Below are 15,542 nucleotides of genomic sequence, written 5' to 3'. Positions count from 1 at the left end.
TGCTGGTTGTTTCATTGGTTAATGCAAAAATACAGCGATAGGAAAAATGCAACCATTCGTTGTATAAATATGCACAATTAGAACGCAAATTAGAATACCATGCATAGTTATGATAATTACCATAATGCAGAAATTAACTGCTTGAGGAGCTCAAGGGCTGCAACTGCAGGACCTGCCTTAAGAGAGAATCCGTCACGCTGCCTTTTAAAAGTTATTTTTCTATAAAAAGAAAATAATAAAGTGTTTCTTCCTTTTTAAAAAACAACTCCAATGGTATCTAATTGGGAATGAAGCTATAGTATAACTAATCACTTTTAAAATAACTTTCCAAGTTCTGTGCAAGTCTGCACTCTCTTGCTTAGGTTGATTGCAGGACTGATGTCTGAATGAACATTCATAGGATTCTGTGATCAATTTGGGGAATTGTTGGCAAAGGCATTGAAAATAAAATCCGCCAGTATCATAATGCATTTATATCCCACACCGCATCTGATCTTGGAAGCTAAGCAGGGGCAACACTAGTTAGTGTTTGGATGGGAGAACACCAAGAAATACCAGGTGCTGTAGGCTGCATTTCAAAGGAAGGAGCTTGAGAAACCACCTCTGAGTATTCCTTGTATTCCACTTAGACATGATAATACTATGAACATGATAATACTATGAACGAGGGGGGGGGGGGAGTTAAAAGGAGTTTAAATAAAAGATCCATTCACAAAATCAAAGGTTTTTCTTAAAGGAAAGATTTTCCTGCCTTCTGAAAGGCTGTTAAAAATGGGTGAGACATTTCAACACAGCCAGTATTTCTCCCATACAACATTAGTTCTCATCTGAGAATCACTCAGTGCAATTGACTGGTGCTAGCTTCCCTGGCCAGCCCTACCACTTGACATTTTGAACATATATAGGAAATATGAAGTATTTGTATCAATAAAAAAATCCAATACATTTGAGCCACTGTTTTGGCTACTGAGGCCTTATGTGACTGGCCATATGACTGGCACCACTCAGGAGCATTATGCTCCAGAACTGGCCCTAGATTGGCACATTGGGTCAAACCATTACAGTGACACATTGACATTGGCATGACTGGCCCATTCCCTGTAGGCTTGCCATATCCTGCCTGGGGGCGGGGCTTTCTCGGTTTGGGGGGGGGGCCCGCAGGGCCCCCCCCCGGTTGCCCCCCCCCCGGGGGTTTCCCCCCCCCCCCCCCAGCCAGGCCCTGGAGGTGGCTCCGCAATCGCGGAGCCGCTTCTGAGGCCTCTCTGGGGCTTGGAAGGCTCCGCAGTCGGAGCTCTGGCCGCAGGGTCTTCCAAGACCTCGGCGAGGCCGGGGAGGGGGAGGAGGCCGCTTGCCATCGCGGCGATTGCTGCGATGACAGGCCCCCACACTCCTTCCCGGCCTGGAAGCAGGCTGAGGCTTCCTCCCAAGCCGGGAAGGAGAAGGAGAACAAGGTTTTAAAATGTAGGACTTTTTTTAAAAAAATTCCTGGCTAGGAATTTTTTTAAAAGGTCCTACATTTTAAACCCTGTCCTACATTTGTCCCAGTTTGGAGATCCTCACCCATGGCAACCCTAATTCCCTGTCACCAGAGCCACTGCCTCCTTTAACTGCAGGAGCTTAGTAAACTGTTTCTCTGGAAGGTGGGCTTGCCCATGCAACCAATGAGGAAATAAATAGGGCAGAAGGACCCCCCCATCAAATGGCAAGGGTCTCTGTGGGGAAGGAAGATGGCCAGTGCCTGGCATGTGAACAGCTGCCTGGCCCAAATTGGGCCTGATCAAGCTGTTCATGCACCACAAAAACCTGCATCAACTTTGGTGTTTTGAAGAAAGGCTGGGGCTTCTTACAACGTTGCTAACTCCAGGACAAAGTCGAGTTAACCAGGGAAATCAATGGTATTTCACTGGAAGTCACTGTGTGCCATGGAAACAGACATCACAAGCATCAAGATGAGCACAGTTTTTTGCCTGTGCAGACAAGGCCCTAAAGATCCATATGGGAGAATGAGTTAACTGTAAGTATGTACTGTATATACTCATGTATAAGTCTAAAAATTTTAGTCAAAAAATTGACCCCCAAAACCTGAGCCAACCTATCCAAGGGTCAATGTAAGTACTCTATTTTAATTCTTATATACAACAAGGAACCATCCCCTGGTGAAAGGCAAGAGTGTAATCTGTCCTAAAGGCATTGATGCCTTCTTCTCTTTCATCCATCCAACATTTAGTATGGGCACAAACAGTTATGCCTGCTGGAATTCTGTAAGTTCTTTGGCACTGTTTCCCCTTTGCTTCATCCTTTACATCCTTTGTTACATGCCCCTAAATTGTACCCTCGACTTATCCATGGGTCATATAAAAATCCATAATTTTGTCCCCAAAACCTGCCCTCGACTTAAACGTGAGGTTGCCTTATAGTTGAGTATATATAGTAGTATACGCAAAGGTGCAGTGAACAATCATAAGCAATGGCTGCTTATGACTGCTTGGAGTTAATTCCAAATAGCAAAGCTTGTTGTAATAACTAGCTTACTCTGCCTGGCATGTACATTTGCAAAATCATGCCCTTGAAACACATGCTGAATTAATCCAAAATGACTGCAGTCTGCTGGTTCTCGCAGTCGCTGCCAATGAAATCTCATTCCACCCAGAGCATATATGGAAAAGCTGGGGAAATATTCTGCTGCATATTCGCCACGCTTTAGCTGACAGACTCTGCATTTTCCCCGGGTAAGTTACTCTGGTGTACTGGCTGGAAATTTTTTAGAAAGGTGTTGTTTTTTCCTCAGTTGTTTATGGAAACCCTTAAAAATGAAAGAGAGAAAACCTGAGTAATATCTATGGGACAACTTAAACTGTGGAGGCCTACCTGACTGTGCCAAAAGTCACAGAAAGGTATTGTTGTGTGGCAAAAACACAACATGTGTGGCATGCATAAAATCTAATGATTATGGGATATTATAGGTAAGACATCTGGACTTTTTGAAAATTAAATATTTCATTGAAGTCCTGTTCTGGAGTGCACACTTAGACTGCTGGCAGCCTGTGGTCAAAGGGGCAGAGATCCCCATCACTGTGGGGTGAGATGCTATCAGACCATAGGCCATTACAGGTTCAGACTCAGTTGGTATTGTTGTGGTGCCTTCTTTTTTTGGATTGTCATTGATGTTTATAATTGTTGATGTTATATTTACATTGTCTGCATTTAGCCTTCGTCTGATAAACTGCCAGCCAATTTGAGCACAAGCTAATGGAAAATAAGCAAACTCTTGAATGAAGGACAGCCTCCCACTTTGTACGCTGCTGCAACACAATTATATTTTGAACTATGATGGCATATCATAAATCAGTTATGTTTTTCGGATGCTGAGTGAGTGCAAAACACAGAATCCTCCAGCCAGATTGGCCACTGAGAGTTGTAGCCCAGAAAATTTGTGTTTCAAAGTTCAGGATCTCCCCCCCCCCCCCCATATCTGGTATGGAAAAGAAACCTAGTTCTAGGATTTAAAACAGGAAAGGATACTACAGAGGAAATGTTATACATTGCAGAACTAGTGTGTTGTGGTGCTTTAGTGTTGGACAATGACTCTGGGGATACCAAATTCGCACTGGGCCATGGAAACCCATTGGGCAGTGGCACCACTAGAGTTGGTGTCACTTGGTGCAGTAACTCATGGTGTCATCTCTCATTGACCTTCTCCCATTACCAAGCTATTCAGAAACCTTAGTGTTTTTTGTACGGATTTACTTACAAATCGTAATTCCCATATATCACTGAATGCAGTGGTAATAGTTGTGACATAAACAACTAGCAAAATTAAATGTATACCTTTAAATTAAAAAATTATTATTTTTTAAAATTTAAATTTAAAATTTTAACTTAAAAAACAAAACCTTGGGGCCTCTCCTTTCTCCTCCCACTGAGCCTCACCTGTTGTTGAGAGAAAGTGAAATGTATATGCATATGCATTACACATCCACACACACACAGAGTTGGCCCTCCTTATCCACGGATTCCTTATCCATGGATTCAACCATCCACAGCTTGAAGATATTCAAAAGAAAATATAAACTCTCAAAACCAAACCTTGATTTTGCCATTTTATATAAGGGACACCATTGTACTATACAGTCGGCCCTTCTTATACATGGATTTTTATACACGGATTCAAGCATCCACGGTTTGAAAATGTTAAAAAAAAAGGTATAAATTTCAAATATCAAACCTTGATTTTCCATTTTTTATAAGGGACACCATTTTGCTATGTCATTATATTTAATGGGACTTGAGCATCCATGGATTTTGTTATCCACGGGGGGATCTTGGAACCAAACCCCAGCGTATAACAAGGGTCCACTGTACTGTACATAATGGGACTTGAGCATCCATGGATTTTGGCATCCATGGGAAGTCCTGGAACCAAACCCCAGTGAATACCAAAGGTTTACTGTATATGGTGTATATCAAATAGGTAAATAGATAGATACTGATTTTATATATATAGGTTGTGTATGCCTTGTCCAAAATTCCAAAATACAAAATACTCCAAAACTGCCCATATCAGTGGCTGAGATAGTGACACCTTTGCTTGTGTGTGATTTAGGAGTTTATCATACAGCCATTTTTGTCTGACCCAGGCATGGGATGGGATCGGGACTGAACAGGGAAAAATGGGTGTTATCGCACAGAAAAATGCGTACTTTATGGCAGGGCAACCACAAACTGTCCCTCAGCCATGCTTCTCCCACTGATTTTGGCAGTACAGAAGTTTTCCGTCCCACAAAATCTGCCAGCTAAGTCTGCCTGGGGGACGGCTTATGGTTGCCCTGCCCCCTGCGACAAACTATGCATTTTTCTGTGTGATAACATCCATTTCCCCCCCGTTCAGTCCCGATCCTGTCCCGTGCCCGGATCGGGCCAAAATGGTTGTGCAATAAACTCCTTAGTTATGTTTTTATCTTTTGCATGTTTATAAATTTTTATACTTTTTAAAATGCAAGTTGATTTTAATTGTCTTTTAAACTTTGTCAAGATTTCTAAATGGCTTTATTTGTCAGCTGCCTTGGGAAAAAGGTAACATAGAAATAAAATAATTAACTAACTAACTATAAATAAATCAGTTCTGATGGCTCAGTGTATACAAACTTTATTTCCTGCACAAAATTATCCAAGATATTATGTCTCAAATGACCGCCAGGCGGTGTGGATAAGCTGGAAACGAAACATAAACGAATTACGGTAGTGTTTTTTCCAGTGCTTTTATCTTTTTTGTATTATTTTTAAACAAATGATCTGTTTTAATACTTGAACCGTTTCATTCCGTTTTAATTGTCACTCTTGCGTGTTTTTAATTGCACTGTGTTTTTAAACTGTAAAGTGCTTTGAATCCCACTTTTTGGGGGAAAGCGGGGTACAAATTAATTAATTAATTAATTATGATGATGATTTGTGGTTAGTCATGGCTCCCATCTCCAAGATGACTCATGACAGATATGCAATTGTTCCAGAGTCAGGGGGAGGAAAAAAAAAATCCCAAATGCAAAACATTTCTGGTGCCAAACATTTCAGAGAAGGGAGACTCAACATCTCTCTCTCACACATCTATCTATCTATACACACACACACACACACACACAAACTGTAAAATATTTTAAAAGCAAGTACAAATCAATGGCAAAGGCAATCTGAAATATGGAAGTGATCTTTTTTCCCCTGAGCCAGCTGCTCCATGCGTTTTTGCGCTTCTGACGCAGCTGAGGCTCAGTTTGGCAACCTGGTTTAGCATAATGCAGTAGGCACCCTGCAAGGCAAAGATCGCAGCCATGGGTTTCTTGTAAACCTCCTTTAAAGGACCAAAAACATTCCCAAAACCCAGATTATTCAATCTATTGAATCTGCTTTCCTCTCCCCCCTTCCCTCCCCTCTGTTTTCCTGAAATCCCCCTGCTGAGGACTTCCAAAAAGGGATGCCTCTCCACTGAGATGGTGGCACTTGTAATGCAATTAGATTAACTTTCTTTTAGAAAAATCTAATAGATGGTTTGGAGAGGAGAGGAGGGGGGTTGTAATTCCTTTCTCCCCCAATTCTTGGCTCCTGTCTTGCTTTTCCAAAATGGGATACATCAAAACATGGAAAAGGGAAAGGGATGGACTGGTTCTTCCAGCTGGCTTTAGAGAAAGGGATGCTTTTGGCACACTGGCTGCTGCGTAAACCTCTCCAGGTTTTGCCATGATCCTGGAGGGGAGGGGGGAAAAAGTACAAAGTGAAAGTTAAAATAAAACAAAACAACAACTCCCCCACATCCTAGCAACATCAAGAGAAAGAAACAGTTATCTGGGGTGAGTATTTATTTATTTATTTTTAAAACACAAGCCCAACAAGAGTCGGAGATCAAGGCAAGTCTCCTGGGAGCAAGACTTTAAGAGGTTGTTGCAATGCTGGGAAAGATGGAAAGAACACGCCTGTGGCTTTTGTAGATTTTTTTTGGGGGGGGGGGGAGGAGAGAAGAAGAAGTGCTTTTTAAATCTCTTGTCAAAAGGGCTGCTTAGATCTGTAAAGGAAGAGTAAATAAATAAATTAAAAGGTATCAATAAAAGAGAGGGGAGGGGGTCATGCCACAGAAGTGGTAGATATTTTGGAATTAAGGGGGTCAAATCTATTCCTGACCCTTTGGCTCCTTTGCCAAAAGCAGATGGGTAAAGTGCTGCATTTTGTTTTAGCCTTGTAGGATGCATCCGCACTGTAGAAATAATCCGGCTTGGCACCACTTTAACTGCTCTGGCTCAAGGCTATGGAATTGTAGTTGGTTGTGGCACCAGAGCTCTGCTCTAGAGGTCTGAGTGTTGGACTAGATTCTGGAGAGCAGGGTTCAATTCCCTGCTCAGCCATGAAAGCCACTAGGTGCCCTTGGGCAAGTCACACTCTCTCAGCCTCGGGGAAGGCAATGGGAAACCTCCTCTAAACAAATCTTGCCAAGAGAACTTCATGATAGGGTCCCCTTAGTGTTGCTAGAAGTTGGGAATTACTTAAAGGTACACAACAACAACAACCACCATTACTTTATTAATTTATATCCTGCCATTCTCCCAGTGGTGGGACTCAAATCAGGTAACAACATATCTAAAAGTAATACAAAACTTTGATAGAAGTGTGTAGATATAAAGTTTTTTTTAAAAAAGCAATTAAACAATTTATGAAGTTCAAATATTAAATGCATCAAAATTAATGAATAGATTATACAAACCATAAAACAGCACGCCAGGTAATTAAAAGCCCATTGCATTCAGTTTGTAAAAGCCTAGTGGCATGGAAATGTTTTCAGTCGCTGAGATAACAAGGAGGGAACTGTCCTGGCCTCCTGACAGCAGGAGTTCAAAAGACTGGGAGCAGCCACCGAGAAGGCCCTCTCCCTTGTTCCCACCAAATAAGCCTGAGAAGGTGGTAGGAGAGAGATAAGGCCCTCTCCAGACAATCTCAAAGACCTAATGGATTCATAAAGGGAGATATGGTCCTTCAAATAGCCTAAACCCAAATTCGCGCTGCTTTGTATTTGCACAGAATCACAGAATACACAGAACTTTGGTTATGAATGAATACTGTATATCTAATTTTCTTTTCCCATAAAGCTGGATGGGGGAAATGTGTCGCTGTTCAGATGCTGAATGGCTATACTGGCTAGGACTGGTGCAAGTTGCAGTTCTACAGTCTCTGGATTGCCACCTTTTTCATGGCACTGGCATAATCTGAAGGCAACTAAAATGGTGACGGGTCTGGAAACCATGCCCAATGGAGAACAACTTAGGAGCTGGGGACGTTTAGCCTGGAGAAGAGTAGGTTAAGAGGTGACACGATAGCCCTGTTTAAATACTTAAAGGGATGCCATATTGAGGAGGGAGCAAGCTTGTTTTCGGCTGCTCCAGAGAACAGGACCTGGAACAATAGATGCAAGCTCCAGGAAAAGAGATTCCACCTCAACATTAGGAGAAACTTTCTGACAGTAAGGGCTGTTCAACAGTGGAACAAACTCCCTCTGAGATTTTGGTGGAGTCTCCTTCCCTGGAGGTCTTTAAGCAGAAGCTGGATGGCCATCTGTTGGAGATGCTTTGATTGAGATTTCCTGCATGGCAGGGCATTGGACTGCATGGCCCTTGTGGTCTCTACCAACTCTATTATTCTATGATTCTATGATTCTATGGCCTTTTACAGACTGCCAAAATAAAGCTGCTTCGGATCTCTTTGGAGATATGCTGTTTAAATGATGCATGCATCCTAAGAATCTGGAAGCTGCACCAAAGCTGCCCTCCAGTGCTTAGGAATGGAGTTTGGCTTTGGCGCGAGGCTCGCCAAAAAATGGTGGACCTTAAATGTCCTACATTTTGAGCTGAGTTTTGTCCTGCAGTTGCCCTACAGTTTGGTCTTGAATTTGTCCTACATTTTGTCCCTGGTAAAAGTGGACAATTATGGCAGCGGGCTGCCTTTGCATAGAGTTCAGAAACTTCACCTGATATACAGAGCTGGTTACAAGAATTGTTCAGCTTCCCTACTCTAACAGTCTACTGGCTGCTGTTTTGTTTTGGGACACAATTCAAAGTGCTAGTTAGAGCATTAATAGACATACAGTTGGCCCTCCATATCCACAGATTTTTTGATCCACTGATTCAACCATCCATGGCTTGAAAATATTTTTTAAAAAATATAAATTTCTATAAGCAAACCTTGATTTTGCCACTTTATATGAGGGATACTATTTTACTGTGCCATTGTATTTAATGGAACATGAGTGTCTATGGATTTTGGTATCCACAGGAGGTCCTGGAACCAAAATCCAACAGGTATCAAGGGCTCTGTGTGTGTGTGTGTGTGTGTGTGTATATATATATATATATATCCTGACTTTTTCCTGTTTGAGACTCAAAGTGGCTTACAACAAATTTAAAAACATAAACCTGTGTTTAATATCCATGAAATGCAAAAATAAAAATTAATCAAATGAAAAATTTAAAACGATATTTAAACATATACCATTAAACACACACACACCGGCACATCAATTAGCAAGATCCAGCACATTGTTTAAGAGAGATGGGCTTGATATAATAACTTATGAACTGTCTGTCTAAACAGAAAAATCTTTACTTGTTTGTGAAAAGAACGTCAGTTTAACTTCTCTGGGAGGGGAGTGAATCTCTATACAGCTTACATCCAGGCTATTTCACCAACCAGGGCTGCATCCACACTGCAGCAATAATCTGGTTTGACACCACTTTAACTGCCATGGCTCCATGCTATGGAATTCTGGGAATTGTGGATTATTTCTGCAATGTGGACCCAGCCTATATGAGCCTGTCTAGACCCTGAGATTCACAGGAGAGGTCATAGAATCATAGAGTTGGAAGAGACCACAAGGGCCATCCAGTCCAACCCACTGCCATGCAGGAAATCTCAATCAAAGGTCATTTCCACCATCTTTACAGATATTGTAAGTGGGAACACAAGATAGGATCTTTCTGGTGGCTGCCCCTAGGGTTTGGAATTTCTTCCCAAGGGACGCTAAATAGACACCCTCCTTGCTATCTTTACATCAGCAGGCAATTTCTTTTTTATTCAGACAGACTTTTAGAATGGCATTTAAGGAAAGGGCTTGTAAGAGCGTGCTGTACTGTTTTAAATGGTACAGATTTAACTGCTTTTTATCATTTTAAAGTGTATCTTTTAATATATTTTTTAAAAAATTATTACTAGATGAATTTTGTTTAATGTATGTTTTTAACTATATTGTAATCATTTTCATTTGTAAGCTGCCTTGAGTCCCAATCTTGGAGGGAAAGGGCAAGGTATAAATAAAGAAGAAGAAGATGATGATAATTTTTATTATTAATAATAATTCATTCATTTACTATGTGGGGACAGTATTGGTTTCTGAACAGTACCAATGTCTCTAAAACCTGCCTCTGAATTATGTGTTTTGATCTAGTGGATGAATTCACTTCCAAGAAATCTTTGGTTGAAGGAACTGTGCTAATACAAGCTGAAAAGGTGATCCAAGTCTGTCTCACTGTCTGGATGACTTTTCCCTCCCATTACTGATGGCATCGGGAAACGACCAGAACATAAAACGAAGCTACAGTAGGACCATTTGTGGAACATGCTAAATAACCCCAACAAGCAGCATGTGCTTTGAATGCTGGGACAGCAGGCATGAATGCAATCAGAAAGAAGAGATTTTGGGCATCCTGTTTCTGCCTTATGACCATCTTTTTTCTTCTGGTCACTCTCCAGGTACTGTGGATTCATAGATTGTCAAATACGAGTTGAACAACAAATGTGTTAAGGAGTGTTTCAAGAAAGGGAAGAGTCAAGATTGCTGTATACAATACTTGGCTTTAAGGGAAGTGTGCATGACTATGGCCACTCAGAGCACATCAGAATGGAGACATTCTCCTTTCTTCTTTCCCTATAGGTTCTCTCTCTAGGCTGCCAGAATCTATGATGGTTTTAATTTTGCTTTTTTCATGTTAGAAATTGGGGATATTACTTTTTGGATAACAGCCAAACAGTGTGGCTGCAGGATTCTGGGGGTTGTAGTCCAAAAAATAACTTGCCGAAACTCTGGTTCTTCACCCACTACCCTGGATCTCTGTTTTGTGCTGATGGTCTTCTCCCATAGTTGCATTTTCTTTGATAAAGCACATTAATGCATGTTCTATAATGAGAATATAAACCAAGTGGTTCATTTTCCCTAGTGAGGAGACAGGAATATTTACACCAGATGTATTTCAGATGTTGTTGGAAGGCCACCAGCCCTAGCCAACATAACCATAGTGAGCTATAGTAGGCACTGCAGTCCAATAACAGCTATCCCTCATTTACAAGATTATAGATCTGTGGTTCTGAATTGTTCTTTCTTGTCACATTCTAGCTTGTCTTCTTTCATTAGGTGAGCTGATGTGACAAGAAAGGACAAGCTGTGGTAGCAGATCAGAGGTAATCCTGTTATGAATGTCTCTAAATTACCATGTGGGAAAATGGTGAGTTTTCAAATATGATTAGGAATATAATACAGATTTAGCCTGAAAGAGTCCCCAGTGATATAGGTTTGTATCTTGAATTAGATACTTGCAACGTGCCTGGCAGAAGTAGACTTTTCACCCCTTCTTCCCCACAGCAGCCCTACTTCTGCCAGTGCAAGGATCTAATTCTAGATACAAACCTATAACACTGTTTGACCATGGAAATGCACTGGGTGACCTTGGGCAAGTCACATGCTCTCAGCCTCAGGGGAAGGCAATGGCAAATCTCTGAACAAATCTTGCCAAGAAAACCCATGATGGGATTGCTATAGGGTTACCATAAGTTGGTAATGACTTAGAGACACAAAACAACAATAGCAACAGTGACAGCAACAAAGAGACATAGGGCCCGAACAGACAGGCCAAATGGTAAACTACAAATGACCAACAATGCCACAATCTTGGAATAATATAACCCACTGCAATCCTATTTGTCGGGGTAGAACTAAATGCTGAAGAGTATGGGGCTTATTTTTCTCTGCATGAAGAATTATTTGTGCCAAGTCTATTAAACCTTTAGTAATGGTGGATTTCTTTTCCTTTCCTCCAAAAGGTGGTTGTAGAACTTGGTAAGTCTGAAAAGATGATGCCGAAAAGCTCACTTTCACAAAATAATGCTTTCAGAAAGGAAGAGCTGGAAAAATATGTCAATTCGTTTGTAAAGAACCCAGAACTTTACAGTGATACAGAAGAAATTTTAAACCAAGACAGATATCCTATCTTGCTGTGGTGGTCTCCATTGACAGGAGAGACTGGACGACTTGGTCAGTGTGGACAAGAAACTTGCTTCTTTACTATCAACAGGACCTATCAGAACAATCCTATGATGAAAGCCTTTCTCTTTTATGGTAGGCTACTTATTTTTATTTTTCAAGTTGTTGCATGACTTTTTACTACTACTTCTCTCAGAAGTTAGTGTATACTAAGAAGTCAAATTCCCTTCTCTCTTGGTTTTCTGTATGCGCTTGCTTCAATAGCTCAAATTCCCTATTACCATGTCATAAACATTGGTGTAAAGTGTCAATGTATCAAGTGTCAGTGTGTCAGTGGGCTACTCTCAGCCTCAGAGGATGGCCATAGCAATCCTCCTCTGAAGAAACGTGCCAAGAAAACCCCATGATAGGGTCCCCTTAGGGTTCCCATAAGTCAGAGACAACTTGAAGGCACACAACAATAACAACAAAAACAAACTGTCAATGTAATGCACAAAGTACAGCTTGTGAAATTCTGTGTAAAGCAAGTGAAAGAAAGGGACAGTTCACAGTAGAAGTGATGAGTGAGAAAAATGCAATTATTCTCCCAGAACCAATTAATATTGTAGTGCAGTCCATAACCTTTTTAGCTTGAAGGTCTGTGTCTGCTGTTTACTGGAAAAGGGACACACACATACTGGTGTGAGATGCAGAGGCTCAGTTAACTTCACTCCTACCTCAGTGATCCTGGTCAAGATCACTGGTGGGAAGTTGGGGAGGCTACTGTGGGGTCACTGAGGATCCTTATAGATATTGCTACTTCCCTGCTGCTATTAGGTATGCAGAAGCAGCAATCCCAGTTGCTGCAGGGTTGTTGGAGGGATGACAAGCTTTAGTTTTGCACCTTCTCCCTACACATTACAGTGATCAACATTATTTCCTACGTCTGCTTCCAAGCAGTCTCCTGTTGGGATCGCTGCTGCATTACTATTAGTATTGCAAAGGGCAGTATGACTAGATGTCATAACAGCAAAAGAAAACAAGGCACCAAAAATGTATGGCATTCAAGGAAAATACAGGACTTTAAAACATAAACGCTTAAAGCATAAATATAAATATAAATTCATGCTTCATAGTCATGCTCAAAATGGAGGATATGTTGAAATTCCTCTTGGAGAGAAGCCTGGAATGTAGGACATGTTCTCGAAAAAGGAGACTGTCTGGTCACCCTGGCAAAAAGGCAATCTCAGGTGCTTGGGAAGGAGGCATGGGAGCTACACGGTAGACCTTATGGGTTTGGATGCTGTTGTACAGCAAGTCGTACCTTCAGTTCATGCCTAACTGGAGAGACTCAGATATCTTGCTAAACTGCAACCGAGCCGTTTAATGCAAAAATCTCTACTTTAACTTCCTTTGTAGGAGTATGGAAACATATAGATTTCAGTAATGAGTCATGATAACTGTGTATTGACAAGGCATTATTTAGTCTGCTTTAGCCTTAAAGTGGAACAGGTTCACCAGTTTTTCAGTTACTCATATAATTATGCTTCGAACAGGGGCATGCTGTGCACAAATAAGCATGTGGAACTTCACATATTATGGAGAGAAAATTGATGACACCCATCAGCATCAGTTGTGGAAGAGCAAGCCACTAAGTGAAGTGTTGGCACAAGTGAAGTGTTGGCACTCCAGATGAGGATTCATTAATGGCATAGATTATCTCCCTTTCTTCTCTTTTTGCTCCTTTCCAGACCCATAGCTGTGAATATTTGAAACAATGTAGTTTCAGTATGTGTAGTTAGAAGCTGGCTTGTTTGATGGTCATTACAGTACTATTATAACAAACTACAGTTGGTTAGGTTAAGATGAAGTAAGCTGTGGCTAATCACAAATGGAAACAAAAGTTTCCAAATACTCTTTATAGCCACAATTGTCTTTGGGTACATGGAGACTGTATGATCTTAAGGTCTGTTCTTGATGTGCTAAGTTGTGATTTGCCTGATTTATAAACTTGCCTCCAGGAGGCACTTCAAGAGCTTTAGTAAGCAGAACTTACCTGCACCAGTGTGGAAAAGACAAGTTTCCTAGACAGCTCTTCCACAATGCCCGTTCTTGTTGTTGTTGTTGTTGTGCGACTCAAGTATTTTCTGACTTATGGTGACCATAAGGCAAACCTATCATTGGCTTTTCTTGGCAAGATTTGTTCAGAACAGGTTTGCCATTGCAATTAATAATTAATAACAGACAGGCCCTGCAAAACTGAGGGTCATAAACACTTTTTAAGAAAGGTATGCTGGTCTTATAGGAAGTTGGCATTCTAAATACAAAAAGATCACCTCAGATTTGCTTCATCACGTACAGGGTTTTTTGGGGTTTTTTTTTTGCAACTTGCTTTGATGCTTCTAGGTTGTAATATGTGACTGAATGAAATGATCCTGCAAAGAATTACCTTGCAAAGAGTAAGAAAAGTGTTAAAGTCTTCTAATAGACTTTCAAAACACTTTAATTTGCTGATATGAAATGCAAAAAATCATTCAAAAGCACTAAAAGAAATCACACTGGATCTTCAGCATCCACACCTAATGAAAGCTGAGTAACAGCTTTGTTAAAATATTGTATTTGTGGAGGGGAAATTCTGTGGTGCAGTGTGATGTTTTTATTGCGTTTTTGAATCCAGCTTCAAAAATTACAGCTGCAATACTGAAAAAAGTATTCTCATTGCAGACCTGTGTAATCAATACTGAGCCAAATCTAATAATCCCAGATACTGGTTGATAAAATCTTTTCATACCCTTGATGCCATGCAGGAAATCCAAATCAAAGCATCCCCAACAGATGGCCATCCAGCCTCTGCTTAAAGACCTCCAAGGAAGGAGACTCCACTATACTCCGAGGAAGGAGTGTGTTCCACTGTCGAACAGCCCTTACTGTCAGGAAGTTCTTCCTAATGTCGAGGTGGAATATATCTTTCCTGGAGCTTGCATCCATTGTTCCAGGTCCTGTTCTCTGGAGCAGCAGAAAACAAGCTGCTCCCTCCTCAATATGACATCCTTTCACATACTGTATTTAAATAGGGCTATCATATCACCTCTTAACCTTCTCTTCTCCAGGCTAAACTCCCCAGCTCCCTAGTTGTTCCTCATAGGGCAGGTTTCCAGACCTTTCATCACCATTTAGGTTGCCCCCTTTGGACACACTCCAGTTCTCTCAATGTCCTTTGAATTGTGGAGCCCAGAACTGGACACAGATTTTCAGGTGGGGCCTGACCAGAGCAGAATAAAATGGCACGATTACTTCTCTTTACTGGACACTATACTTTTATTGATGCAGCCTAAAATTGCATTGGCTGTTTTAGCTGCCGATCGCACTTGACTCATGTTCAACTTATGGTCTACTTGGACTCCTAGATCCCTTTCACATGTAGTTCATTCAGCCATGTGTCCCTCCCATCCATATCTGTGGCATTTAATTTTTCCGCCCAAGTGCAGGACCTTACATTTCTCCGTGTTGAATTCATTTGTGTTAGCTTTGGCCCAGCTTTCTAGTCTATTCAGATCATTGATGTTGAGTCCTGTCTCTGGGATCTTAGCTATTCCCCCTAATTTGGTGCATATGCAAATTTGATAAGTATGCTCCCAATTCTGTATCAGGTCATTGATAAGATGTTGAATAGCACTGGCCCAGGACAGAGGCCTGTGGGACCCCACTGGTCCACTTCTCTCCAGGCTGAAAAAGAGCCATGTTGAGCACCTTTGGGGTTCGGCAAGTCAACCAATTACAA

The 15,542-nt window shown here is 41.2% G+C and overlaps 1 protein-coding gene across 4 annotated transcripts in view; it reads left to right on the top strand.

Moving 5' to 3' along the window:
* Positions 1-1,683: 1,683 nt before the first annotated feature.
* FUT10 (fucosyltransferase 10) overlaps positions 1,684-15,542 on the top strand; it is a 45,790-nt gene continuing 31,931 nt past the window's right edge. Inside the window, exons 1-3 of one of the 4 annotated variants that reach the window (XM_042455171.1) lie at positions 1,684-2,014; positions 9,974-10,278; positions 11,623-11,917. In XM_042455171.1, the coding sequence (XP_042311105.1) occupies positions 10,198-10,278; positions 11,623-11,917 (376 nt within the window). In that variant the 5' untranslated portion in view covers positions 1,684-2,014; positions 9,974-10,197. Of the gene's footprint in view, positions 2,015-2,610; positions 2,730-6,216; positions 6,339-9,973; positions 10,279-11,622; positions 11,918-15,542 lie in introns of those variants that run through there. The other 3 variants (XM_042455173.1, XM_042455170.1, XM_042455169.1) reach the window with 3 other exon arrangements.

Source organism: Sceloporus undulatus, chromosome 2 (assembly GCF_019175285.1).
Source record: "Sceloporus undulatus isolate JIND9_A2432 ecotype Alabama chromosome 2, SceUnd_v1.1, whole genome shotgun sequence".
NCBI lineage: Eukaryota > Metazoa > Chordata > Lepidosauria > Squamata > Phrynosomatidae > Sceloporus > Sceloporus undulatus.
Note: the sequence above shows the minus strand (reverse complement) of the source record. Positions and strands in the feature narration are given on the sequence as shown.